The following is a 26,649-nucleotide window of genomic DNA, read 5'->3' on the forward strand; positions in this document are numbered from 1 at the left end:
AGTCAGCATGATAAGATATCTCGTCATTGGCAGTTAAGTGGTTAAAGACTCTTGAATCACATTATGAAATCCAGCTCAACCTGGGAGGTTACAGAGGCTTGCAAAAAATAAGAAAAATGCCTACGTCTTGCTTTCAGTTACAGCACAAAGCAAGTTTTACGTTGCAGGGACAGCGAAACTGCCGAAATGTGAGTCTTGTTCCAATACCGTGATGGGATCCTGAAGAATTCATCCCATGTCCACACGGTGACCCTGCAGACAAACGAAGTGCTCACACAATTGCAGCTTACCAGTCATGTCAGAGCTGAATCAACATTGTTACACCACTGTTTCTAAGGATGGGGCTCAACGAAACCTAACTGATCCCGACGAGGTGGCAGGCACCAAGACCTTTAGTGCAGTCTTGCACTTGGCACATTGTGACGTATGCTCATCTGCATGGAGTGGGCCCTCTTTCTGGGCCTCTTGGCAGATGGTTGGCCTGATGGGCGTCCAGCCGGCACCCTCTTCGAACCCCTTGTCAGTCCTGGCCGACGTCTGGCAAGGCTTGTGGGCTGTACCCGTATCCGACGTCCCCGACGCTGTCGTACTCCTGCAGCTGCCTTCAACGTAAGCATGAATCCGTATGCGTCGTTCCCATTCGTTACACGATCCATCCGGTCACCAAGGGCATCTAAAAGCTCAATGTATGCTGGGTTTTCCTCGTTCATGGCGTGCAGTCGTCGCATGCGGGACTCCAGGCGCCTGTAGGCTTCTTCTCGAGCCTGCACAAAACGCATTGAGGACAGCACATTATTATACTTTGTCTAATATTGTGAATAAAGTAGATGATTTGGAAACAATCTTGCTAACTCATGACCCCCACGTGGTTGTCATCACGGAAACATGGCTTCACAGTGGTATTGGTGATAATGAAGTTATTCCGCCTTGTTACAGAATGATTAGGAAAGACCGAGGGTCAAGGGGCGGCGGCGTGGCTATTATCGCAAAAAGTTCGGTGGACCTGGTACCATTAGATTGCGTTGTCAACAGGGAGGTGTTATGGTGTAAGATTAAAGTTCACGGCAACGTGTTTGTTGTTAGTACTGTATATAGGCCGCCAAACACCGCCACATGGTTTTTAGAAGAATTGTATGATTACATGGCGTTGCGCTTCAATGACAAAACTAAAATTATTTTGACTGGAGACTTCAATCATGCTGATATTGACTGGGCAAAGCAAAAACTAGGTAAAAATGAAATCGTGTCCTCCGAGCTTTTGTTAGATATAGCACTCAGTTTTAATCTTCAACAGTTAGTGGACAGGCCGACAAGAGTAACAGATACGAGCCAATCAATTCTGGACTTACTTTTTGTTAGCAACATAGTGGAAGCGGATAAAGCACATGTGCTCGACGGAGTGTCAGATCATAAAATGGTGTTTCTTGACTTAGAACTACACACAACAGCTGCCGATAATGCTTGTCACGAACATACTGTCAGAGATTTTCAAAATGCTGATGATGTGTCCATCCTCGATTATTTAGTTGAACATTTTGACCATTTTAGTCAGTTAAGTGATGTTACCGAATTATGGAAAACATTTAAGAGTATTGTTTCCTACTGTACATATCACTTTGTTCCGACAAGGGACGTGAGAGCACGACAACATCACCCATGGGTAACAAGAGAAATTTTGCAAATAAAGCGAAAGATCAAGCGCAAAAGGAAAGCAAAACAAAATTCCTCAGACATTGCAAATTTGGGGCGACAATTGAAGAATCTTATTTCCCAAGCTAGGGAAAATTACTGTGGCAATGTGCTGTCTCGTTTCTTGCTGGAATCTCCGCAAAAATTCTGGCGGTTTTTCTCGTCGAAAAAAGAAGTAATAACAGAAGTGATGGTAAGCGATGAGGTTGTATCATGTCCCATTAGAGTGGCAGAGGAATTTAACATGTATTTTCAGTCAGTCTTTACAGTCTCGAGTGACCCGCCGGTAGACCACGTCAGCAGCTCTGATGAACCTCGTATGTCAGATTTCGTTGTCTCGGAAAGTGTTATACTTAAATTGCTTTTGAATATTAATGTAAAGAAGGCGTCGGGGCCGGACGACATTTCAAATGCATTTCTGAAAAGGTATGCTGAGTGGGTGTCCCGATATCTTTTCATAATATTTCAAGCCTCTCTCCAACAATCCAAATTTCCAGCAGACTGCTGGAAATGTGGTAAAATTATACTCATTCACAAATCTGGAAACAAAATGACAGTCCAAAATTACCATCCTATATCATTAACGTCGACTTGCTGCAAACTGCTGGAACACATTATTTCAAATCATGTCACTCAGTACTTAGAAGAAAACAACTTAATATACAAACATCAGCACGGTTTTAGACTGGGTCTATCGACGGTCACACAACTAATTGAATGTGCGCATGAGTTCTCATCTGTTGTAAATGAGCGGGGTCAGGTTGTCGTCGTGTTTATGGATATTTCAAAAGCGTTCGACCGCGTGCCTCATAACAAATTAATTGAAAAGCTTCACCTTGTGGGTCTAAACAGCAATATACTGTCGTGGGTCCGGTCTTACCTAACTAACAGAACACAGTATGTCTACTGCAGTGATGCATGCTCTACCCGCCTTGCAGTGTATTCAGGTGTGCCACAAGGGTCGGTACAGGTCCACTTTTGTAAAGCTATTTGCAGATGACTGCATGTTGTTTTCAAAAGTGCGTACAGTCGAAGACCAAGACTTGCTTAATGCCTCTCTAGAAAAACTTTACTTGTGGTGTGAAAGGTGGGGTATGGTAATTAACTTTGATAAAACAGTACTCTGCAGCATTACAAACAAACGAAACATTTTAGAGTATTCCTATAACATAGGTGGCGTGCAACTGCGAAAGGTGGACGAATTTAAATATTTAGGGTGTTATTTTTAGTTCTACCATGCGATGCAACAGTCATGTAGATTACGTTTGTTCAAAAGCCTACAAAAAGTTATTATTCCTCAGAAGACAACTTAGGCATGCCAATAGTGATGTTCGACAACTTGCGTACATGTGTTATGTTCGCCCATTGTTAGAATATGCAAGCACTGTATGGGACCCGTATAGAAAATGCCACGAATCACAAATTGAAAGAATACAAAATCTGGCGCTTCGATTTATCTTCTCCAGATATAAACATACAAAATCTGTTTCTTCAATGAGACAAGAGGCACAGGTTGACTCGCTGGCAAAGCGAAGGAAAATATCAAGGTTAAAAGAACTCTTTTCCATAACAACTGGAATGACAAAGCTAGATCCGCAGCTTTACTTGTGGCCTTCAACGTCTCGTTCCCAAAAGAACTAGCAACGTCAGGGCGATTGCTCCGTATCAATACAAAAATGATGTATTTAAGTATTCTTTCTTTTGTAGGACAATAGTAGAGTGGAACGCTCTGCCAAACGAAGTCGTCAGCTGCTGTGATCTCAAGTCATTTAAATTATCATTGCGCAAATTTTTAACTGAATAATGTATGTGTGCGGAATACATCTTCAGATGTGCAGGGTGTGACCGCACCCATGCATGTGCATAAGTACTCATTTGAGTGTGAATGCATTTTGCTTGGCTTGTACAACTTATTTTTCTCTCCTGTGTTGACCGTAAGGTTCACAGTAATGTAAATAAATAAAATGTGAGAAATTACAATTTTGCTTGTTTCAACAGATTTGCCCGTGCTGAAACACTGAGAGCTTGGCCACTAGAGCTGATGCACATGTGTGCCAAGTAGTCAAAGGCTGACATATATGGAGTACCTTGCAGCCAAGAAAATGACCCTTCCCCTGTGCCCTTTTCTCCATTCCTTTTTGCCCAAAAGGAGCGGGTCTGGAATGTAACTTACACCACAAGGAGGAAGACTATCCTTCTCTTTCGGGTGGAAAGGAGAAATTGAGGTGCAGTTTTCTCCTCTCTGCTTATTCGTTGGCCTTTAAATAAACAATTTTCTCCCCACATCACTGCTAAGTCGCACCAGAGAACCTTCGTAGTTACCCCAGCTAAAGGTGGGCCAATAACCTTGTAGGAACAAATGGTGGTGCACTTGTTAATTTCCACTTGGTACAGTCTCTCAGGTAAAAAGCAAGCATCACAGATGAGTGCGCAGCTTGTATTTGCTAGGAAATATGCACCACTTTAAATTCTAGTTGCTGCACTAGAGCCTCTCACGGTATGACTTGTAAAAGGAGCTTGTGTTATACAAGTTTATCGTGCTCCCTTCGCTTGGGAAAAGGAGCTGGATAAGACACGAACATCAAAGAGTGCACATACCTGAGCACGCTGAGCTTGGTCAGGGTCTTGCGCTGCAATTGGTGCCAGGGCCGATGTGGAGGGTTGAGGAGCTTCTGGCTGGTCATTGGCTTCTAGCAGGTCAGTGGCTTCTGCATTGTCTGGGCCTTTGGGAGCTTCGGGGGTGCACCTGGGACTCTCTTCTTCACCTGGGTACTGCTGCTCTCCACGAAAGGGCATAAAAAATTCCCAGGGTGGGCACTTGTCACCCAAGGCCAGCTTGCCCAATCGATGCCGGTCCTCCGTAGTCAAAGGGGGTGCATTGGGGAACCAACCACCAAAGGTTTCGTGCACCAGAGCTTGGTGTTTACAGAAAGCTCCTTGTTTCCCGACTGGGCAGCTGCACGCTCCGAAGTCTGCGGCCACCTCGTAGACCACGTCATGGCGTGTGGCGCTGGGCACTGCATAGAGCTTGTCGCCCAGAGGTTGGATGCTCTCAGCTGCACCTTGTGGCATCTTGGAGAGCAGCCGCTTGTATACCACCTGGTGACTTGCGACACGGCTGTGGGCGTGGCGGAGGATGCGACTCTCGAAGTACTTCTCCCACACCATGGCCACCGCATCCACCAGTGCCACAGCATTGAATGCCTCTGCCCTGCTGAGAACTATGTCCTTCAGGACACGGATGGTGGCCTCTGAGAAGTTGTTTGTATTGTGCCCCCGCGTGGTGGTGTTGGCACGGTAGAGCAACACCCACTCCTCCTGTCTTCCAAGGAAGGCCTCCACCCGTGCCACGAAGGCCTGGTGTGGCTGGCGCCTCAGCTGGGCTGTCGCTGCTTCCAGCTTCTCCTGTGTGTCAGCATACATGACCTGCAGTTGGCCATTACCGTTGAGGTTACTTCGGTTAGAAATCTGACAAACATTTGTCAGCTTTACATGCACACTTTTGCCTGACTGATTTCCACAAGACCATTAACATGCAGAGGTGTGTCGCCCTACTCTAAATAACTGGGCTGCACTTTTGCTGCACATTAGTGCAAGTTTCATACTGCGGAACGTTGCACAAGCGCCTCTGTCACAATGGCAACTGCATAGTAAAAGACTTGCCTCCTGGAAGGCTGACATCAGGCAGCGCCTCTGGTCCTTGTGCACACCGTTGTGGGCAGCTGTGAGCCAGCGCCACTCCGCCTGCGCCACATGAAAATGGCATAGGAGATGCCTTGCCGTGGGCCAGGTCTCCTGCAGAGCAGCCTTCTCCGCACTCGAATTGTCCGTCATGAAGACCTCGGGTGCCTGGCAAAAGATGATATGCGTCCCACAATCGGAGAGAGACAAAGAAGTGAACCGTCATGCTTTGTAAATGCTTTAGTCCCTACATGTAGCATATCGCTTCTCTGTAGCTATAGAAACTGTTCTATACTTGCTTGTGACAACCGGCTGATAGCATTAATTTATGTTCAACAGAACAATTTACAGAAACTGATAAACAATTGTTTTTTTAAATAAACAACTGTATACACTGGGACATTCCGTTCCATTCTTTTCACCTCGGCTTAAGGTCAGCTGCTCACACTGCTGGCAATTGTGCCTTCACTGAGTGCAATTGAAAAGAACTGGCAAGACTGATGTATCTCAGTGAAGCGCACGTACGGTTTATATGAAGTATTTGCACTACAAAGGAATTTGGTGCAACCTGTGCTACCATCACCTTCTCATTCTCGTAACCTTAGACCAAGCCTTCATGCTTGATCCCTCGGTCAAACCACTACCCCCTCGTGCTATAGTTTTACTGCGGTAGCCGTATATGGGCCCTTCACTTTGAGTGGTCGGCGGAATGTGTCCGTGTGACGGTGGCCTTTGACACTAGACCTTCTTCCTACCTGACCCCTCCCCTCCTCCCTCGCCTCTTTTATCTCCACCCCATACTCGTCCCATCTCCCCTCTGTGCCCTACCTCCTCCTCCCCCTCATCTCTTCCTCCTATGATTGCATGTTTGTGGCCTTTGATTCCTTCGCTTCACTCTTCTTCCCTCCCCCTCTATCTGTCATGTGGTTGTGTGTTCGTGGCTTTAATTCCCTCGCTTAACTCTTCCCTCCCCCTCTATCTGTCATGTGGTTGTGTTCATGGCTTTGACCTTTGGTTTTGACCTAGAACCCTTGGCCGCTCCTCCTCATCTTCATTGTTCCCATCCGCACCTTGCTCCCTTCTCTTTCCTCAGGCTCCTCTTCCCTCCACTCTTCCTTTCCTCTCACCTTTTTCCTCCGTCCCCTAACCAGCTTCCCCGCCTCCTTGGTCCGCCCCACCTTTATCCCCTCCATCGTCTTCTTCCTTCACAAACTCAAAGCCACCTCATCCTCAGTCCCCCCTGCCCTCCGTCCTGGTCTTCCCGTTTTCTCTCTCTCTTGCGTTATTGTGTGTTCGTGGTCTTCTACCTTTACTCTTGACCTCCTCCTCCCTCTGTCTACCCTCCTTCCCCTCCTCCTTCTCGCTCTCCTCTTGTCCCCCTCTTGCCCTCCTTCTGTCTATGACCCAAGTAGCACAAAATGTGGCTACAACGTTACTGGAATGTTGTCAGGTAACGTTGCCGAACGCTGCTAACGACCGCGGATTCTACACTCCAGTAACATTACACCACAATGTTACAGTAACGTAACTGCATACGTTACCTGGACATTACCCAAATAACGTTACTGGAACGTTGTTAGATAACGTTGCCAAACGTTGCTAATGGCCACCAGTTCTACCTTCCAGTAACGTCACATCAAAATGTTGCAGTAACATAGCTCTCTATGTTACCTGGATGCTAGATCAGTGATGTTACTCGGACGTCGTCGCTAACGTTGCTAGTTGTTGTTAATGGCCACGAATTCTACCATCCAGTAATGTTACACCAAAATGTTGCACTGACATTACGGCTTACTTAAAAGTGAAGGAATAAAAATGTGAAGAACATACACAAACGACCACTCTTTTATTTCGCAACAACGTTTATTTTTTGAGGAGCAAAGAGTCGCATACAGGTCGAGATCAACTAGATACCGAAGGTGGAGTGTTACTGACTCATCCCTTATCTCCCTAAAGTTCCTTTGATCAAGCCTTCCTTTTGCAGTTAATCTTGACCTGTGCGCGAGTCTTTGCTTCCAAAAAACGAGCGTCGTAACTAAATGAAAGAGCGGTCATCTGTTTTTCCTCAGTGCTTTTATTCTGTCAACTTTCAGTAAACGTTTTTACAATATGCTGGCACTGGCCAGATATTACTGCATGTGTTACTTGGACATTACTGAACAATGTTATCCGAAAATACATTGACAAGCGCTGCCAGGAAACTGCATTTATGGTTGTCATGAAGTCATTTTTTGAGCTGGTGCCTGATATGAGTAAATGGATGTGCATTACAGGCCATTAATGAATCAGCATTTTGAAATCCTAGAAGCAGGACTCCGGAAGAAAACAAGAAGTTATTGGAATAAATTTATTTCAAAAACGAAACCAACATTACAAGTACCAGAGAATTCTTCTGTTTCTTACAAGCTATTAGATCTACAAAATTGTAAAGAATTACAAGGCTGATCTGCATAAAAATAAAAATGTAAAATATTAAAACTCCTAGCAACATAAAGCAAGTAGCCTAAAATAAAATTCTAAATATATCTCAAATTACATTCGATCTTGGGCTAGGACATATAAATAAATAACGGAGGCAATAAACCAAAAATGACTAGAAAAAGAACATAAATTTTAAATCTTCTAAAAATACCACACTAATGTGTACATAAATTAAATAAAAGAAACCACTAGCTGGGGCTAAAATGTATGCATGAATAGAAATTAAAGGTAACATATGCATATTACAAATTGACATAAAAAATTCAAACAACAGGGACTCTACTCATGGGATGGCTGTAAAAAAAAGAGAAAGAAATCATTAGGAAAAAAAGCATTTTAAATGATTTAGAAAGCATGAATTTTTTTTTTTTTTCAATTCTATGCATTTAGCACGGTTAACCAATTCCATGCTTCCAACTGGGATCAAAGTAACCAACTACTAACATTTAAAACTAACAGAAAAATCAAGGCAGAAACATGCTGAAAAACAGTGCAAAATGCACGGATAAGAAAACACACAGGACAAGGTACTGTCTGTTCTTTTTCCTTTGTCTGGTTTTCGCACCGTTTCTCAACATGAATTCTTACCAACTAGCCCAGCCCAACTGTCCATCCTTGTAATCAGAAACATGCTTGCCTTCTCCCCTTGTGGCAGCCCCTCAGTCACTCCTGAGAAGAGGCACACTGCTCCTGCAAAAAAATAACACAAAAAAGTTGGTTGCATTCAGAAAATGGGTGCCTATTTCAGGGCAAAGAGTGTCATCAAGATAAAAAAAGAAATGCCTACATCTGTCCTAGCAGTTTCACCACAGTTTCTTTGCATGCACAAGCCATTCTTTTCATCCAGTTTAGACTTTTACCGCAAAGTGTGACCTACCCACAGAAGACAGTGGATACGCGACTTATTCTTTTCTGGCAAGGTAGGCGGCTGTTCTCGGCCACTCACTTTTTCCCACTTCAACCTTCTATTTATTCATGCGTGAAAGGCACTTTCTTAAGAGGGAAACAGCTATTTTCCGCAGCGCCTTTTTTATTTTGTATTTGTAGATTTAACTTTGTTTTAATTTTATCCCAAGAGAATAGCTTTCTTTTTAAGAACATAGATGTTCTTAAAAAAGACGTGCCTGCCCTCTTCGTCAATTTTTTGTAACCGACAGAACCGTGGACCTGTCGGATCTTTGACATGCAGTATATTACTGTATGTCGAATATCCGGCAGGTCCACGGTTCTGTCAATTATAATAAATTAACAAAGAGAGGAGACACGTCTTTTCTTTTCCCCGTATCATGGGCCACGGAGACAGATCACTGCCTCAAGGATGGCTTCGTCTTGAAGCAGAATAGGTCTCTTCAAGGACGAAGATATATACCGTATACGCTTTTGAATGGATGTGCATTCATCACTGCACCTGATGATCACAGCTTTTAAAAGTGTCGTTAGTGTTACCGTGTCTTATTGGCCTCATTAACAGAAGTCATCATTTACTAAAAAAAAAAAGAATAGAAGGTGACAAAAAAAGGTTCCTTCCTTTTATATATATATAAGTTTATAAGTTACAATAAATATTAAAACACTGCTATCCTCCCGGCACTAAAAAGAAAAATATTTCCACTGCTCAAATAAGCTACGTTCAATGAAACAACTTCGATGAAATGGCGTTCAATGAAACAGCGTTCGATAAAACTGCGTTCAATGAAACAGCTTCGATGAAACAATGTTCAATGAAACGGCGTTTGATGAACTGTCCGGACCCAGGGGCAATGTCAATGAGCCTCATATTTTCTACAATGTCAAGCTCATTGCAGACAATGTCATAACATGGTGTTCTTTCATTGGCTAAATAAATTTCTTAATACTTAAAAATGTCTTTATGTAAAGTGGACTAATGCCTTTGTTTGAAATCTGGGCTTGTTTTAGGATGCAAAAGTATTTTTCGGGAGTTTAAGCAAAATTAGAAATATCATATTACCATTTTCTTGGTCCTAGCTGGTGCATGCCTGACCGATTCAGCAGCAGCCCATTTTGCGTCGGCTTCCTGCACGATGATGGCTGGCTCATTGTTTTCTGTCTTCTGTTTAAAGCAGGTGCGCACAGCTCCTGTTTCAAAAGTATATAATTACAACACAACGTCAGCTACCACAGTGAAATATCGACAATTTCATGCCCTACTTCAGCATAACTTGGCAGACATCGGTAACTATGAAATCAGCCAGGGTGTCTAGCAAATTCCTCCTTCTAAGTTCCCCAGCTTTTCCAAGTTTTAAATTCCCTGTCCATTACAGAAGTTTGGAGATGTGGTACGAACTGCTACAAAACACCTCAGTGTCCACCGACTCCTCACTGCTCGTACCGCAACTTTCAAGTTCCTTGCGAACACTTTCGACTACTTTATGTCTTTTTTGGCGATCGGATAGCTCTGATAGCGAACGCTTCGCCCGCTCCATTGTTCAGCACAAGTAGTAACAACAACGAAAATGAAACATACCTTTGTTTACGTTTCCTCCACGCCGAGAGATCGGCAGCGCGGTGGCGCGGTCCGATGAAACAGGCCTTGACGGTCCGTTGACATACGGTCAATACGGTCATGTGGTCAACCTGGCTTCGACCTTGCTTGGCTTGAGCTACTTGCACTCTTGGCGTCTTGGCTTGTCAACAGTGTGCGTAAACGAGTAAACGGCTAAACATGAAGTTTCAAGTAGGAATAAACTGTGGAAATTTATCTGACAGTACTAAAATAAGTTTTTTTTAAGAGTTATAAAACATTACATCGATTGGAGAAATTGGAAATTGGTATAAGCCGTACAGCCATAACCGTGATGCCGTACTAGTGTGCAATCATGGCGGACGATGGCGATCTTGCAACGTCTTGCAGTGATCAGTGGATGACCTCGACCGTAATATCGGTAACGATAGTGAACTGTTAACATCGAAACGGTAGTACCGTGGCTATGCGACTGTGCTGTGCCATTGTGATGTGTCCAGATAACAAATGTAGGCAAAGAGTGGTCCACGCAGAGCGAGCTTCGAAGCCTCAAGCTCAAATATGTTCTCGTGTCGACGGCTCTTTGGCGAGAAGTGTGCGACAATGTGTGTGCGATTATACTCGTTTCATTATAATTGGGGTCCATATTAGATGAGCGAATGACGTTTTAGCGAACAGTGGCATTTGAGCGAATCGACGTTTTAGCGAATAACGGGGGCGCGCGTTAACCCATCCGCCGCGCGGCGAGTCTGCGGCGGCTCATTACAAAAATGTGAACCCACTTGGCCCACCCGAGAACGCCGCTTCGCAGCGTCCGAATTTTCGCTACGGTGAAACGTGGACATTCGCTAACACGTCACTTGATAAAGTGAGTGCCTCCCCCCTTGGGGCCCTTCATTTTGAGTGGTCGGCGGAGTGCGTCCTTGTATCCGTGGCCCTTGATGCTAGATCTCCTTCCTACCTGCCCCTCCCCCCCCCCCCCCCCCCCCTCTCACTCACTTTTCTTTAATCTCACCCCATTCCCGTCCCATCTCTCCTATGTTGCCTTTTCTAACCTTTCACTCCTCATTTCCTCGCATGATTTAATGTTTGTGGCCCCCCCCCTTCCCCACCTTCATAGGATTATATGTTCGTTGCCTTTGACCTTTGATCTCGACTTCGGACCCTTGACTGCTCCTCCTCGCCATCTCCCCTTCTATCTCCTCGGTCTCCTTATTCCTCCCTCCCCTCTTCCTCTACTCTCTTGTCCACCTTCCTCTTCCTGGTACCCATCCTACTCATCTTTCCTCCCCTCTTCCCCCTTCTCTCTCGTTTGAGTGATTCTATGTTCATGGCCTTTGACCTTTTCTTTTTGGTGGCAGCTGCATATGGCTCTTCATTCTGAGTGGTCGGGGAGCTGTGATCTTGTGTCCATGCAACCGAGGCCTATGACCTGCGATGTTTTACGTCTTCCCTGGCCCCACCCCGTCCCATCTCCTCATTCCCCTCCACTCCTTCTCCCCCATTGGTCTCATATTCCCTCTGTGTGCTCTTCCTCCCCTCTTTCCTCTCTCTTCCCTCTGATCTTGCTCCTCCCTGCCCCACTTCTCTTCATCTTTCTCTTCATGCTCCCTCAGCCTCTCATCCTCATTCCCCTTTTCCTTTTGTCTCCTCTCTTCCTTGTGTGAGCGTGTGTTTTTAGACTTCGAACTTCATACTTGACCTCTTTCTTCCTGCCTCTATTCTCCTTCCCATCTCATCGCTCACCTTCCCCCTCAACCGTCTCCCTTTTCCCCTCCTCTGTCTATGAGACAATGGCTACCGCCAGTCGTCTCACTTGCAGTGTGCTGCAATGAGCTGCCACTTTTTGAGTTTTCCGAATAGAGTGCTAAGCTGTAAATTGGACTGAAATATGAGCTTCTGCATGTAACTATTTCAAATTTTCAACCAGGGTGTATCTTATACTGCACGCTCCAAGATTTCTCTAAATCTCTATGGCAAGCACTGGCGCAGACAACCTAGACAGGGCGAGAGTAAGAACCACCCAGTCGCTCGATTTGACCTGAGTCCGTCGTGAAATTAGTCCTCGCTTCTATTTTAAATAGTAGAAATCATTTTGCAGCAAGCTCGGGTCGGATAGAGCAGTCGGTCGACCCCAAGAGCTTTCTGCGACCTGGCCGTAGGGTAATCATGTTCATATTTTTCACAGAAACAGAGCTACGCTTCGAAAATAATGCAATAGAGCACACAACTAAAATACACTTCTGGTGATAATTTTAGCTAGCTACGTGTTCCAAATTAATTTACAGGCTACGACTCTCATGCCATCCTATACATGTTCGGGAGGTCTTTGGGTCGTCGCGTCACCAGCGCGAGTTTTCCACCTTTGATAACACAATAACACCCCATGACTTCACCCTCTTGTTATCTTTAGCATGCGTTCCAAAAGCTGGACATTCGAATGACCTTAACCTAAAAGCTATGATGAGGGTGCATGCTAGCTCGTGAATATTGGAAGCAAGGAAATGCCATACACACAAATGAATTCAATTTTATCATAAACCTTTTGGACAGATATTTTTTTAATTTTCTGCAATCTTTCCAGGGTACATTTTGAACATTTGTTTCAAACACGCCCGTCACAAGCATTAGAGCGGTCTTTCTGTTTGTAAAAAAATAAAAATGTTTGAACAAGAGAATCAACATTGAACTATTATAAGTTTGGTATCTTCGTGTATCCTTGACCAGCCTCTGTGTGATGTGGTGATGCGTCACATTTCGTCACATTAGGCCAACATCGCTGCATAACATTGCCCGTATGTCAGGATGGAAATGTTACCAAGAGGTTATTCCTAAACGTTGCTCCAATGTTGCTTCTCTAACATTCCTGGAACGTTTGCCTATGTGATGTAACGTTACATGACGTTCAGTGACATTCAAACAATGTTACAGGAGAACGTTTCTGTTACGTTAGTTTTCAAACATTGCTATAACATACCCAAATGTGCCCCAACGTTACATTACATTTGTGACATTCCAGTTACGTTATGGCAACATATGGTGCTACTAGGGGAGGTGACGGCTACTGCCGGTCATCTCACTTGCAGTATGGGCCGCCACTTAGCGTAAGGCTCCCGTTTAGCGGAAAAGGCAGCGTAGTAGGAGTCCAGCAGCGTCCAGCGTGACCTCGTGGGTCACGTGACCCGGAACACGGGTCACATGAACCAGGCCATGGCACCTGGCGTGACCCGGGTCATGCTAGGTGGCCCGGCTGGACTGGCGTGACCGGTCAGTGACCTGTGTCGAGTGAGCCGGGTCACGGCGTCTGGCGTGACCTCGTGGGAGGGCCCTTCCCCGTTCCTCAAAACCCGGGTCACGTGGCCCGGATGCTAAATGGGAATCAGTGATGGGATTTCCCTCTCCTTACCCCCCGTAACTCCCATTCTCTCCCCCACTACTCCCCTCTCCTTCCCCTCCCGCCTGCAACCCCTCCACTCCCCAGACTCCTGACCTCCATCCCCTTGACTTCCATGCCCTGCCCTCTCTTAGTAGCAGTGGGGGGTGGTGTGACCCTGCAGCTCCCCACACCTTCCCTCCCCCACCACCCTACAACCCCTCCAGTCCCCCAACCGCCCCACCACCCTGCCCTCCCTTCCCCGCCTCCTCTGCACTCCCGCCCTCCTCCACCCCTGTCCTGACAACCCGGCCTTGCGCTATCGCGTCGCACCCTTAAGGCCAAGTGTCCCTCTAATTTTTTTTGTCTGAAACAGTGTCGTCAAAAGTTATTGCATGCTTCATCACGGCACAATTTTGTCAGCAATGCTGGCTCGCATTTGTGCCTGGAGCAGTATCCTCCTGAAGTTTGTGGAATGCTTGGCACACATGTGCATCCGTGTCAACGGAATGATGACGCTTTGCACATATTTCTTGCACAGTGCAAACTAGTTTGTTATATCCCGGGTTGCGAATGAAGCTGTGCTGTGTTTTCTAGAAATGCGAAAAATATGCATTTGCTTTTACAACATGGGCCCTGATAAACCACAATTCCTGGTTGACCGCAAAAATTTACACCGAAAACACTGAATTTCGGAGTTAAAAGTGAGGCACCGAAACGACACACTCGAATTTGGAGAAAATTAAACATTAAAAATATGAAACGCCAATTTTTACATAAGGGGGAAATTTTGTTGCATCTGCAGACACCGAAGCTTTTTACTAGGGTTCTAATGTTCTTGAGGCAGAAACAAGTGTAGTAAATGACAACCAGCTTTTTTCCACGGAGAAAAGCTATAATTTCCACATTATTTTCTACTTACGGATAGACCCCCAAAGCAGAGTGGATGGGTCCCGCTGAGGAGCTTGAATGCTGCCGAGTACCCGTCCGTGCTTTGCTCGTTGTGCAGGAGGACTGCTAAGGGGACGGCGCCAGCCATTGTCGCCACCAGCACCACTGTCACGGTGCACTTGGTGGTGTCACACGAGGACGTCGAGTCTATAAAGACAATGTCCCTCGCTGCCTCCAGTGCCTGGGCCCGCCGCATGATGGGGGTCACGACCAGAACTGCCCAACAGCTGCTGGTGTCACTCCGGCTGACCGTCACACTTGTGCCTGGAAATTGTTAAGTAAATTGAGGCACGGCTCTTTTTAATCACTTTTCTCAAGTGAGCTTTACGATGCAACTCACCTCTGTACCCCTAAAATTCCCAGCAAAAAAAATGTGTAGTTACTGCCACAGCTACATGTGATGTGCATAGAGCCGAGAAATGTGAATGTGAACTGGTGTTGCTCTCTAATAGCATGTGCCTAGTGGCAAGTGCTGAAGCTCACAGATGAACAATACCTCTCTTTTCACAAGGTGACGTGGAAAGATACACTGGTAGGTCATGTGATGTCAAAAATAAGCCATGGCACTGTAATAACTTGTAGCATACCTTGAGCAGCATAGAGGGGTGCCTTCTCCTCCAGCTTGGAGAGAGCGTCGATGGGGCCACCACCGAAGCAGGCGCTCCTCCACACAGTGTGCCAGTGTTGCACGGTTCTGGCCAGAGGGTTGAGGGCGCCGTTGGCCAGCAGCTCGGGACCGTTCTCCTCCATGCAGAGTTTGCTTTCGTGGAGCCTCCGTGCCTCGCTGACTGCCATCCCGTCGCTAAAGTAGCCCACAAACGTCTGCCTCGTGGTACGTGTGCCCCGAAGGAGGCGCAGAGCGTCTGCTGAATGTGTATTATGCGAATGTTGAGTGTCCATTCGTATGACAGTAGCCAAGGGAACGTCCCTGCGCAGGTACGGGTCGTTCTGTTTTGAGCCCTTGCTCAACTTTTTTATCTTTACGTCGAGTCTGGCCATGCACACAGCGTTGCGGCGCTCGGACACCTTGTTGCGAGGGTGGTGCTGGCAGCGCCAGACCTTGTGGAAGACCATTCTGAAAATACCACAAATGCAGCAAAATAAGGGGGAGCACCCTATGCAGATAGGGTAGCGTTAATTCTTGAGGAGGAAAGCTGCTTTAAAGTGGAGAGGTTCATTTGGCTCACTCGAATAGCTCACAGATTTGGCTCACACGTGGGAGGAGTGTTTTTTTCGAATGGTGTCCGCGGGCGCTCTTCAGGCGTAAAATTGATCGTATAAATAGGCCAATGATTGGATAGCAGTGAAACTTCTCAAGGTCTCTTTAGGAGGTGCATTTATCATACTCAAATTTCATGAGTAGGTTCCCGGATTAAAATCCTGGAAAAGAAAAACGCTATATCTCTATGGCATGGGAAAGTGCCGAGAGCCTACACTAATGAAATTTGGGTATGGTAAGTACACCACTTAAATACACATTGGCAGGGGTTTATCCAGAATTTTCAACAAGGGGGGGGGGGGGGGTCACAAGTTTTTGGGCGGCTGTAGGGGGTGTGTGGGGGAGGGAGGTGCAGCCTTGTCTGTGCTTTGCACAAAAAATTCTGGGGGGGGGGGGGTCGGGCTCAACCTGGGGGTGTGTTGAGGGGGGGGGGGGGGGGGGTGTAGCCTTGTCTGTACTTTGCACAAAAAATTCTGGGGGGGGGGGGGGGGTCGGGCTCAACCTGGGGGTGTTGGGGGGGGGGGGGGGGGGGGTGTATAAAGCTCTGCGACATTGGAAAGTTTCTCCGCTTCCCATTCATTGGCTATGCGCTCCATTTCACGACTATTGACAACTGATTACACGAAGTTTGGTGGTGTGAAACAAATGCCATTTCATTTTCACCCTGACTACGCAGGTTCAAACAAATCCGCAGCATGCTCTATTTTTTCTCGACCTGCACGTCTGCCTCTCCGTGACGTCACTGCACCCGGCTGCGCGGGAAATTTCGAATGTGTTTTCCATTCGCTGTTTTCTCAATAACTGTTCTGAATTTAGGAAACCTAAATAGCATGCCGAGACGGCCAAAGACTCAGGATATATAGTTAGTTGAGAGCCGCATTCCAATTATCATCGATGCGGTCCTCAATCGCGGAAAGCATGAATGACATGAACGTACCGTTGTCCCTCCTTCTGGACCTTTTGGACGATCCAAGAAGTGTTTGTTTGGAGACTGTAGGCCTCCAGCCATTCGTCGACGGCCGCTTCGTTGTTCAGGTTCGCGCGAAACACTGATTCCTTTTCCGTCGACGCGAGGTCGTCCTTCACTACCTCCAGCCGCTCGAACGGCGAAGGAGGCTCGTCCATCGTTAAAAAAATTCAGCGGTTCAGTAGCAGTGATACACAGAAGACAAGTCGCACTTTCGTTTCGCGCATGAAAGCACGACGCTCACCACTCTGGGGAACGAAAAAACAGTGATGCAAAGCACATTCAACTCGTGCACGAGTGCGCAGCGGTCAGGATACTGGAGAGGAAAAGTAACGGTGATTCAACCAGCTTACAAATGTCTCGCAGAACACGTCGCCGATGGTTCATTCAGTGACACACAACACGTGTACCCACACAACACGTGTACCCGCACCACCGTGACCCGCACCTTGGTGAACTCCACGCTGGCAAGCAAAAGTCAAATCGTGGACGAAAGCACGGCGATTCAAACAAGAGCACGATGATTCAACCAACACCAGTGGCTTCGATGTCGAGCTTGAAACAGCAGGTTGCAACAGGGGGAAAAAAAAGGGTTGAAAGGTGAAAAGGATCAAGGAAAAGAAAGGGAGAGGGTAGGCGTGGTAGGCTAATCCCCACGCTGATTGACATCCGGCTTTTCTGACGCCGCTCTTGGTTTCGGTTTCGTTTCCTACACCAGTAACATTCATTGAGTCGGTTGGATGGGTGGGAAGTAAGAAAACTTTGAAGCCTAATAATTAACGTTCTTAATTTGTCACAGAAATGCTCAAAATAATTCCTAATTAGTGATAGCGATTTCCCTATAAGTTTTTTTTTTTTAATTTTCTGTTCGAGTTATTGTCTTATCGCCGCGTCAGCCGCGTGATGGCGCGGCCGACGCGGCGCGGCGGCGCCCTGAATGGCGGATGGCGGCAAATGGCGGAGGCAGATGCAGTGCAGATGGCAGAAGAAGTTTGGAGTCTCGAAGTTCGCTGCTGCCGAGGTTCAACACGTTGGAAATATCGGTATGGGCTATGACAGCCGATTTTCTTGACTGTTAATTAACGTCGCTGTTCAATCTGCCTTTATGTTTGTCCTTATTGATCGGCGTAGTCGCATCAGTGTGACACGAACATGTTTGGTCAGCTCAATACAAATCGGGATTGAACACCTCTTGTTCGGTTCGATAGAACTTTTTTTGCATCGTAACAGTGTGAGATGCCGTGTGTCGTGCCAAAAACGACATGCTTCCCTGACTAACAGGTAGACGCTATATTTTGTAAACGTCCGAGCTTGTTGCTCACGGCCGCGCCCTCGCTGCACTCTCACAGTCACAAGCAAATGGCAAAGACGTAGTTTTTGTTTGAATACATCTTCGGAGTATGAGGTGTATTCACCTACGTGTTTTTGTTCGCCATTTTGTTGTGATGAGTTCTATGGCTTGTGCCGAAGGCGATCATTCTAAGAATTCATTTCATGCCCTCAGATGCGTAGTGCGCAGAAGCTTCCAGATCTCATTACGCCGACTTCTATTAACAAAATGACAGACTTAAGTCTTATGAAAACACCCTATAGACACTTGTAGCGCAATCAGGCTCTTTCCCCTCCCGCAGCTACGATGAATCGATCTCTGGTGTGGTGCAGTTCCTGTGAAGAATTAACGTTACCCTATGTGCATAACGTTAATGACGCCGCGCTATTCAGTCGACTGTTTCTCGTCGTTATTTGTTGGCGCATCCGCGTCAACACCTGTAATACGCCTGTGTTGACCGATTAAGTGAATAATCTGTGTGAACCCTGTGGCATGACTACATTTGCACGTACCCTTTTTGGGAACACTCAGTACACTTTGTGATATGTAAAGTGAGTTGCGAGGGGTGGTCCACTGTGTGGCACCATGGGCACTAACCTGTTTAGAAATACGAAGTCCGGATTTAGGCCCCCAACCTTCGGCTTTATGCGTTGTCCGCCACGCGACTAAAGATTTTGATGCTGAAGTGCGAGCTAGTGCAAGCTAGCACAAGACCCTCAATGATCAGGTTCGCATTCAGAATGCTTTGCGCCGTTTGCTCATCTGGATCCACGAGTAGTGAAGCTACCCTTCGACGGAACACAGATTTATCAAATGTGCGTTGCATAAGTACACGTCTGTGGCTACTTCACAAGCAACTCCAAGTTCACAAATTTTTCCAACTCATTTCTGACGCTTTTGCGAATCGCGGCGTGGCTCATTTGGGTAGGACAGTTTCCACCGGGCTAAGCAGGTTAACGCACCAAATAGGCGTTGGTTGTTTTCATGTGATGTCAATCGGCCATTTCGTTGTTCAATGGTAACACAATGGCAGGTATAAGTTTCTGTGCTTTACGGATTTGATAGTCTTAGGCATCATCGAAATGCTTCTATTTGGCACGCGCCAGACAGCTAATAACAATAAAATGGTGGACTAAATTATGCCAATGAAAACACCCAATACCAGCTGCACTAGCACCTCACTAGGGCGCCTTTATGTGCACTTTGCTTAGGGTTTTGACATCTAGCCATTTTGGTCTTCTCCTTTTATTGTTTGCTTGGGGCTTGAGCTCATAGCTTTGTCTGTGCTACGGCACTGTTTTGTTTCAAGCTACTTCTTTGTATTTTCGTCATGAGCGTGTACTGTCGATGATAGGCATGACCTGCTTTCCATTTAACGCATCTCGCGTGCATGGACGATTGTGTTCCGCTGCGTTCCCTGGAAAACGGAGGTAGCCGGACGGTGCACGAGACTCATATGCACATGTGTGCTCACCACACACACTTTACTGATGCAGTGTGCCATGGAGCCAGTAGTGCAGGGGCAAAGCGCTTGCCTCACACGCAGCAGACCCAGGGTCGATTCCTGACAGCGGCGAAATTTAACAAAATGTTTTGGAGCAATCCTCAATATCGACGACGGATACCGAATGCCCTACGCCCTACACCCTACGCCATCATTCCAAAGGGGGGGAAGAGCCCATAACAGCTATCGCTGTAAAACAACCGAATCGCTCGTTCTTCTGCATACGCAATGGCAATGTTGCCAGCATTTGGTGGGCTGCGTTTTTCGCGAAAAGTAAACAAACACGGATGTTGTCGAAGCGTACGTCGAAGTCGTGTGATGCGAGTGAGGAAAACAGGAACGGCGCTGTTCGGTTTTACTGGCAGCAGCCGCATGCTACGATAGTTCAAGAGAACCAGTAAAACTAATGGAGACCGAGAAAAAAAAAAAAAAAAAAAAGAGCGGCGAATTCAAGGATTAGCAGCCAGGTACAAAAATTAGCGATTCTTGGTACGAACTTCGATTGCAACAATACTTAAAAAACAAAGTAGCTGGAAACTTCGATTACTAGTCTTATTCCTGTACGAGTGAAAAATGCCTTTTAGTGCGCGGGATGCTTTTTTCTTGATAGCGATATAGTAACCGTCTGAAACCTCATCTTTTAGCTATGCTAAACATTCTTCTGCTCTTATGCCTGCCTGCATACGTGCTCGATCATGAACTTGAGTTGTTAGTCACCTGACATCCAGCTAAAAATCTCCAGGCACATTTATTATAAGCTCAGGCATATGTTGGAATGAGTGTGGTGGGATGTCCTCTCAAGGGAGAACATTAACGAAAGTACACAATGTTCAACTTGAGAAAGTGTAGCACCACGAAAGTATGAAGCTGCTATTGCATTCACACCCTTTTATTGCCACAGACATTTCGAGCGGAACGTCGTAACTGCCACAAAGAATCACCCATGGGGACACTGCCTAAAGGAATACATAAGCAAAGTGCACAGACGAATGTCCACTACTGTCATCGCGTCGCTGCTTCGTAGCCGAGAAGTTTATGCAGGGGCAAACGGGACGGATGACCACAGTCATTGTTACCAGACAAGTCAAAATGGCGAAATTAGGTTATTTTTGCAGTAAAAAAATACTTCACATATCAAAACAAAAATGGTGGGCCATGAGAGATGCTATTTCATTAATTCTGTAAAACACTGAGGCACCTTCAAGTTTTTTTGTTTTTTTTTTAAACTCTAATTATGTCCAAAAAAGTGTGTGGGCCCATAGACGCCCAGCAAAAATCCGTCACGACGTTGAGGCCTTAAACCATCTGTCGTCGGGACGGCGCAATTTAGCAGTTCTGTCGACTCTTAGTACAGTGGCTCCAAGTGTACTAGAAGTTGCTACAGTGCCACGATCCATTTCTAGTGTCACATGGCTGGCCACCGCATTTTACCGCGTTGCCTCATGAAATAGAGGGGCTGTTCCTGTGCAGTCTTTAGCAGTTTCTACTAGAAATGTGTCATTATAGAGGACCCCAGCTAAGATTTCCATTTTAGATTTATGCACATCACACCCCTTGCGGGAAGCCGCCACCTTTTTTTCTAGCTTGCAAATAGCTATAGTACAGTCGTAACGGACAAATTATTGGCGAATTCTAATGTTACAGTTGCTTGAAAAAAGTGATTAGATCGAGCCTCGCCTCATTTTACACAATGATTTTCAGGGACCGGCATCACGGTGAGCTGCTGGGAAACCGGCTCGGCAGTTGTGGTGGTGACCCCTATCATGTGGCAGGCCCTGGACATCCTCTTGCGACAGAACTGAGCGCACCGCCACAGTAGCAATGATGGCTGGCGCTGTCCTCATGGACAGTGAACAGAGCGTCGAGGGGTACTCGGTAGCTTTCAAACTTCTCAGCGAAACCCATCTGCTCTTGTTTGGGGAGTCAATTCGTAAGTGGCACAGAATGCGAGAGCCATACCCACTTGTCCCCTTCTCTCTACTTGCCAGACACTACACTCTAACCTCAACGACAGTAGTAAAATGTTTGGCCCCCGCAGAGCGCAACTAATTTCTCGATTCATGTGATAGATGACCATACCTGTGCGCAATGCCGTTCCATCTCTGACAACCAAGTCTTGTTCTAACTAGTAGTTTGTGCTATCCTGATACATTGAAATACGAACAACGGAGCGCGTGGCTTTCAGTACATGCTGTGTCACTAGGCGTTTGCCGGCGAAATCACAAAAATGCGCAGTGGATGCGAGGCTTCATGCACTAATGTGCTCAACTCTCGCTTGCACATCCAAAGGTTCGGCGCTGCGCCAGCATTGCACTTGAAGCGGAGGCCCTGTTGACATTATTGTCGGTCCTTGGCTAGTGCGGCGTGAGCAAGCTAGCCGGTAGCCACAGCAGCAGCACGCTGCTTGGGCGCGGGGCGTTGAAGCACTCCCGCAGTGTTTATTTCTCTTGGCTTGTTTACTGCAGATAAATGACGGCCACTTTAGCTATATTTCATAGCAATATGCCCTATTCGGTCATGGTGAAGGTGTTAGTTTGCCTCAGAAATGATACACTCAGCATCATTAGCCAAGAAACGGCGAGTTAGCCAAAACCATTCTTCGCTTCTGTACGAATAAAGCTAGCGTGCCACTTCTTACAAGGTTGAAGCAACTGAGTTGGGTCAACTACATTATTTGAACTTTATTTTGCATGGGGGCTTTGGATGCAGAAATAAACTAATGTTTCTCGTTTACGCTTCCAGCTACTTAGGGTGACCGCCCGTCCCGCATTAGAAGTCGTTGTCCCGCGTCCTGCAAGAGATTGAGAAAAGCGTCAAATGTCCTGATTTCGTAGGTTGGTAAAATTCACTGTTTTCTAAGCGGTGCCTCCACAACCCCCAACCCCGAAAAGTCGCGAAAGTGGGTGCCAAACACTTTGTAAAAAGAAGCCACCGAGACAGGTGGAGAGACAACAACGCATGTGGCCTGAACCAAATTGTTCTGAAGATAGGCTTTCCAGGGTGCCCTTTCTGCCTGCATTCTGTACAAAACGCAGGCAGCTTCGCCTTCCTCGATGCATGTCCTCTTTTAGTGTTTTCTCTTTTTCTATTCTTTTCGTTGTCTTCCTCCTGTGCATCGCTCTTCTTCCCCGTCGGGACTCACGGTATGCAAGAAATAGGCTTTCAAGGCGTGGCTGGGACGACTGTGGAGGCCCTTGACAGTCGTCTCAGATACCCTCGGGCGGGCGGCGTCATCTAACAAACAGTTCCTCACGTTCTCTCCCATTTCCTTTTCGCACCTCTGTCCCAGCACCCTCATTCCTATGCTCTCTTCTGCTTGTTTTGAATCGACTTGAAGGTGGAAAGCTCGCCGCTCATTCTCCAGAATCAAGCCGAGGCACGACTGCCCTGTGTCGCTTTGGTCCTTAATCTTAATTGGTACGAGCTAAGCGAGGGCTTCCAGCTGCGCAATGCCGGCTTAGCACCGAAACTTCAGCATGTGCCTAGCGAGGGTCGAACATATTGGAGCAGGACACGCGCCCTCACTGCAACTGAGCATTTGTGTGAGTTCCTAGGCGACCTCCAGTTGGCGCAGCATGTGCCGAAAGCTATGCGCTCCATTGTTTTGTTGTTTTGTATTTCAATGTATCATGATCTCATCATCAACTTGCAGTACTAGGACGTTTTTTTTTTTTTTTCTTGCGGCAAAAAGGAACGAGCTTAAAGCTCGTTCGGAAAAGTGGAAAGTGCAAGCTGTACGTCAGCAGGCCGACGTACAGCTTGCACTTTTTCGGACCCCCTCCTTTCCTATATCCTCTCCACCTTCGACCTTCACACAATGCAGCTCCCCCTCGCAGTTTAAGAGAGGAGGACTCTAAGAGGATTATAGCCCCTGCAGAACGTCAAGGTTGAGCATCGGCCTTTAAAGGACAAATTTTGCAGCTTTCTGTTTGTGTAGAGGGGCATCCATTGACATGGACGCCCCTTTACGCTACAAACTTGCAAACCTTGGAGGCCATTGTCCAAGACGCACTGCTGATAAAGTTGTCATGTGAGAAGCATATAAGAGTTATCTCGGATCTTGTACATACTCATTTTCATTAGACGCGGCACCGCGGGCCTTCATGGTACGGGCTGTTGCCTTTCCATGGTGCCACGGCTTTCCTAAGCCAATGAAGACTATGACTATAATTTCAATGCTGCTTCAAAAAAAAAAAAAACACATGGCTTTGTTGTATGCACTCAGTGAAGGCGCACTTGCCAGCAGTGTGAGCAGCCGAGATAATAAAAGTGAAATGTTCCAGGCAGAAACATGTTTGTGGTACAAAAATGCAAGATATCAATTCCTGTAGGTTGGTATCTTGTACATAAATGGATGTCGGCAGCCTGTTGTCTCGAGCAAATGTAAGGATAATATCTCTGTGTATAGAGAAGGAATATGCAGCAAGTCAGTCAGCTGTTCACGCACCTCAGGCTTTTGTTTACCACCGAGACACGATGACATGCCTTTATTCACTGTTTCGACCAATGACGGCGCACACTTTTCTGCCTCGTCTTTGTGCCTCCTGATAACATTTCTATGTGTGGAAGACATGTTTCGGTACACTCGGTATGGTAGTTCAGTTCTTCGTTGCTCCAATGGTGGGCAGCATATTATTTTTTGCCAGGCACTACAGGTCTTCACGATCAACAACCCTATTGTGGAGAGGGCAGTGCTGCAGGAGTCATGGCCCGCAACAAGGTGCCTCCCAGGCCACTATCACGGGCAGAGTGGAGCTGGCTGACAGCTGCCCACAACCATATCGAGAAGGGCCAGAGGGTCACTTGATGTTGGCATCTAAGGAAGCCAAGTTTCTCAAAATGCAGTTGCCACCTGTGACAGAGGCACTTATGCAATGTTCTGGGCTGCGAAGCGTGCACTTTTATTTGGCAAAAGTGCAGCCAAGCCATTTAAAGCCGTGCATATTTCTATCTGATGCGAATTGCACATTAATTTTTTTAGTTCGCTGTTTACCTGAAAGGTAAACAGCGAACTGTTTACCCGAAGCAGAAATGGACGACTGCAGGACCGTTTGTTCCTACAAAGTTTGCGCAGTGTTAACTGGGATAATAACCGAGGTCCTTTGAATTTAACTTAGCATAGTAGAGAAATAAAACTGTTTATTCAATGACTTGGCACACATGTGACGCTCAGGGCTACGGCATGACAGTTTCAACATGGCCAAATGTGCCGAGACAAGCCCAATTTTAATGTGAAGCATATGGGTATTGCTCACCTCACCTGTTGCTCACAGTCTACGATTGGCAGGACTAATTTTGCCTGTTGCCTTAGCAGAATAACAGCTCTAGGTGGCTGGAATCAGTCGTGCTACTTAACAGTAATCTTGAGAAGCCATGCATGAATACTGCGAAGTGCAACCATGAAGAAAAAAAATGTAGAGGAGAGTCCTCAGTGGCTGCTGCATGGCCTTACAGCCGTGGACTTCTCGTAGGTCCAAATCAGACTAGACGTAACTTGGTGGTTTCAATGTCTTTTATGCAGGCACAAGAGCCCCACTTGCGGTGGCTGGACGTCATGAAGGAACACAATCCGACATACCTAGAGATTAATCAATGCCGTGGGGATGAGCTGGACCGTGTAATGAACAAGACCGACGTGACTGGGCTATGCTCACATTTGAAGCAGTGCAGTTTCCACTTGATTACTTCCATAATCATTGAAAACCCGTAGATGTCTGAGGACATACTCTCACCCCATAATGGGCCAGTTGAGGAGGTTACCCTTCGACGCACTTAGTAAGGCGCAGAATATTATGCTGCTGCGCTACAGGGTCCGATCGAAAAAAGTAAACCCTCCTTTTCGGCCCTCATAAAAAGACTGTGCATAGCAGAACGCTCAAACTCCGCCAGAATGTAACCCTAGCAGTCTGAGCAAGATGCCAAAGTTTCAGAATGTGACGTCATTGAATTTGAAAGTTAGTAGGAATTTTCTGAAAATCTCAATAGGAAAATGGGGTCGCGTCCCAGTAGCGTCTCCCATTCATCTCCATGTAATCGCGAGCTCTGCGAGCCTCCATTCTCACATTGAAAATTTCCGGTAATCATGCATAAATATTCAATTCGATGACGCTACTTTCTGAAACTTTGGCATCTTGCTGAGATCGCCAAGGTTACATTCGCGTGGAGTTTCGGCATTCGGCGATACATAGTTTGTCTATGCAGGCCAAAAGTAAGGGTTTACCTTTCTCGATTGCACCCTGTAGTTTGAAAAGTGTTTGATGTGTGAAAACGTGCCTGGAGCATGGGGACCTTCAAACCACTACTATATACTGTACTGTTCTACATTTAATCTTGAAAGCGTTTCCTGTTTTGAAATAAAAGCTTCACTTGTGTGTGAGGTATGTGCTCTTATTCCCTCTTCATGGCTTGTTCCCCCTCGCCGTAGAAGTCTTCGTGGTGCTGGACAACTGACATTTTCCTCCACAGTAACTTCAACCTCACGGGTAGGAAGAGTGATCAGAGCAATGTTATGTGTGCCTACTCTCATGAGGAACATGGAAAGCAGTAAAGTGAGATGCGCAACTACAACCTACTGTGGTACATTTACTGAAGGTGTCAGTCATTCTGAGGGGCGCGATTACTTTGATGGTGATAGAACGACACCTCCATCGCTTTCCGAATTCGCACTGGAACGCGCGTAGACATCAGGCGCACAGCGCGCCCGTGTCACGATTAGGCGCGTTTGCGGAACGAGAACATGTCCACGTACAAGAAGCACTGCGTCCGCGAGCCGTCCTCCGCAAGAGTTGCTAGCATTTGGTGCTACGGTGCAGCGGCGAACTCCAAGGATCGTTATGGGTCGTACTCGTAGGGGCGATTTCGACAGCGGCGCGTATGCTGTAGCATTATGTCGGCATGCAGTCCTGGGCGTTCATCTTACCAAAAAACGAGTTCACATCGCCGAGGTGAAAGCATTAGTTGCTAGCGTTTGGT

General features: G+C 46.6%; 1 protein-coding gene and 1 long non-coding RNA gene across 2 annotated transcripts; one reads left to right on the top strand and one right to left on the bottom strand.

Moving 5' to 3' along the window:
• Positions 1-392: 392 nt before the first annotated feature.
• LOC120837315 lies at positions 393-16,876 on the bottom strand. Its single transcript, XM_040206565.1, has 6 exons — positions 16,814-16,876; positions 15,245-15,732; positions 14,629-14,921; positions 5,353-5,538; positions 4,288-5,115; positions 393-764 (listed from the first exon to the last, which is right to left on the bottom strand). The coding sequence occupies exons 2-6, from the start codon at positions 15,729-15,731 to the stop codon at positions 393-395; spliced, it is 2,166 nt and encodes a 721-aa protein (XP_040062499.1). The 5' UTR covers position 15,732; positions 16,814-16,876.
• An 875-nt stretch (positions 16,877-17,751) lies between these two features.
• On the top strand, positions 17,752-26,221 carry LOC120837316. Its single transcript, XR_005714850.3, has 3 exons — positions 17,752-17,886; positions 21,379-21,607; positions 25,199-26,221. It is a non-coding gene; the product is annotated as an uncharacterized LOC120837316 (long non-coding RNA).
• The last annotated feature ends 428 nt before the right edge of the window (positions 26,222-26,649 follow it).

This window comes from Ixodes scapularis, unplaced genomic scaffold, assembly GCF_016920785.2.
Source record: "Ixodes scapularis isolate PalLabHiFi unplaced genomic scaffold, ASM1692078v2 PGA_scaffold6__148_contigs__length_123643588, whole genome shotgun sequence".
NCBI classification, from domain to species: domain Eukaryota; kingdom Metazoa; phylum Arthropoda; class Arachnida; order Ixodida; family Ixodidae; genus Ixodes; species Ixodes scapularis.

Bases quoted from the DNA above. Each gene is read 5' to 3' on its own strand.
- LOC120837315 (XM_040206565.1), bottom strand. From the start codon at position 15,731: ATGGTCTTCCACAAGGTCTGGCGCTGCCAGCACCACCCTCGCAACAAG. The intron at 14,922-15,244 runs GTATGCTACAAG...AACAATTTCCAG, and splicing joins ACCCCTCTATGCTGCTCAAG to GCACAAGTGTGACGGTCAGC. The intron at 5,116-5,352 runs GCAAGTCTTTTA...GGCCAACTGCAG, and splicing joins TGATGTCAGCCTTCCAGGAG to GTCATGTATGCTGACACACA.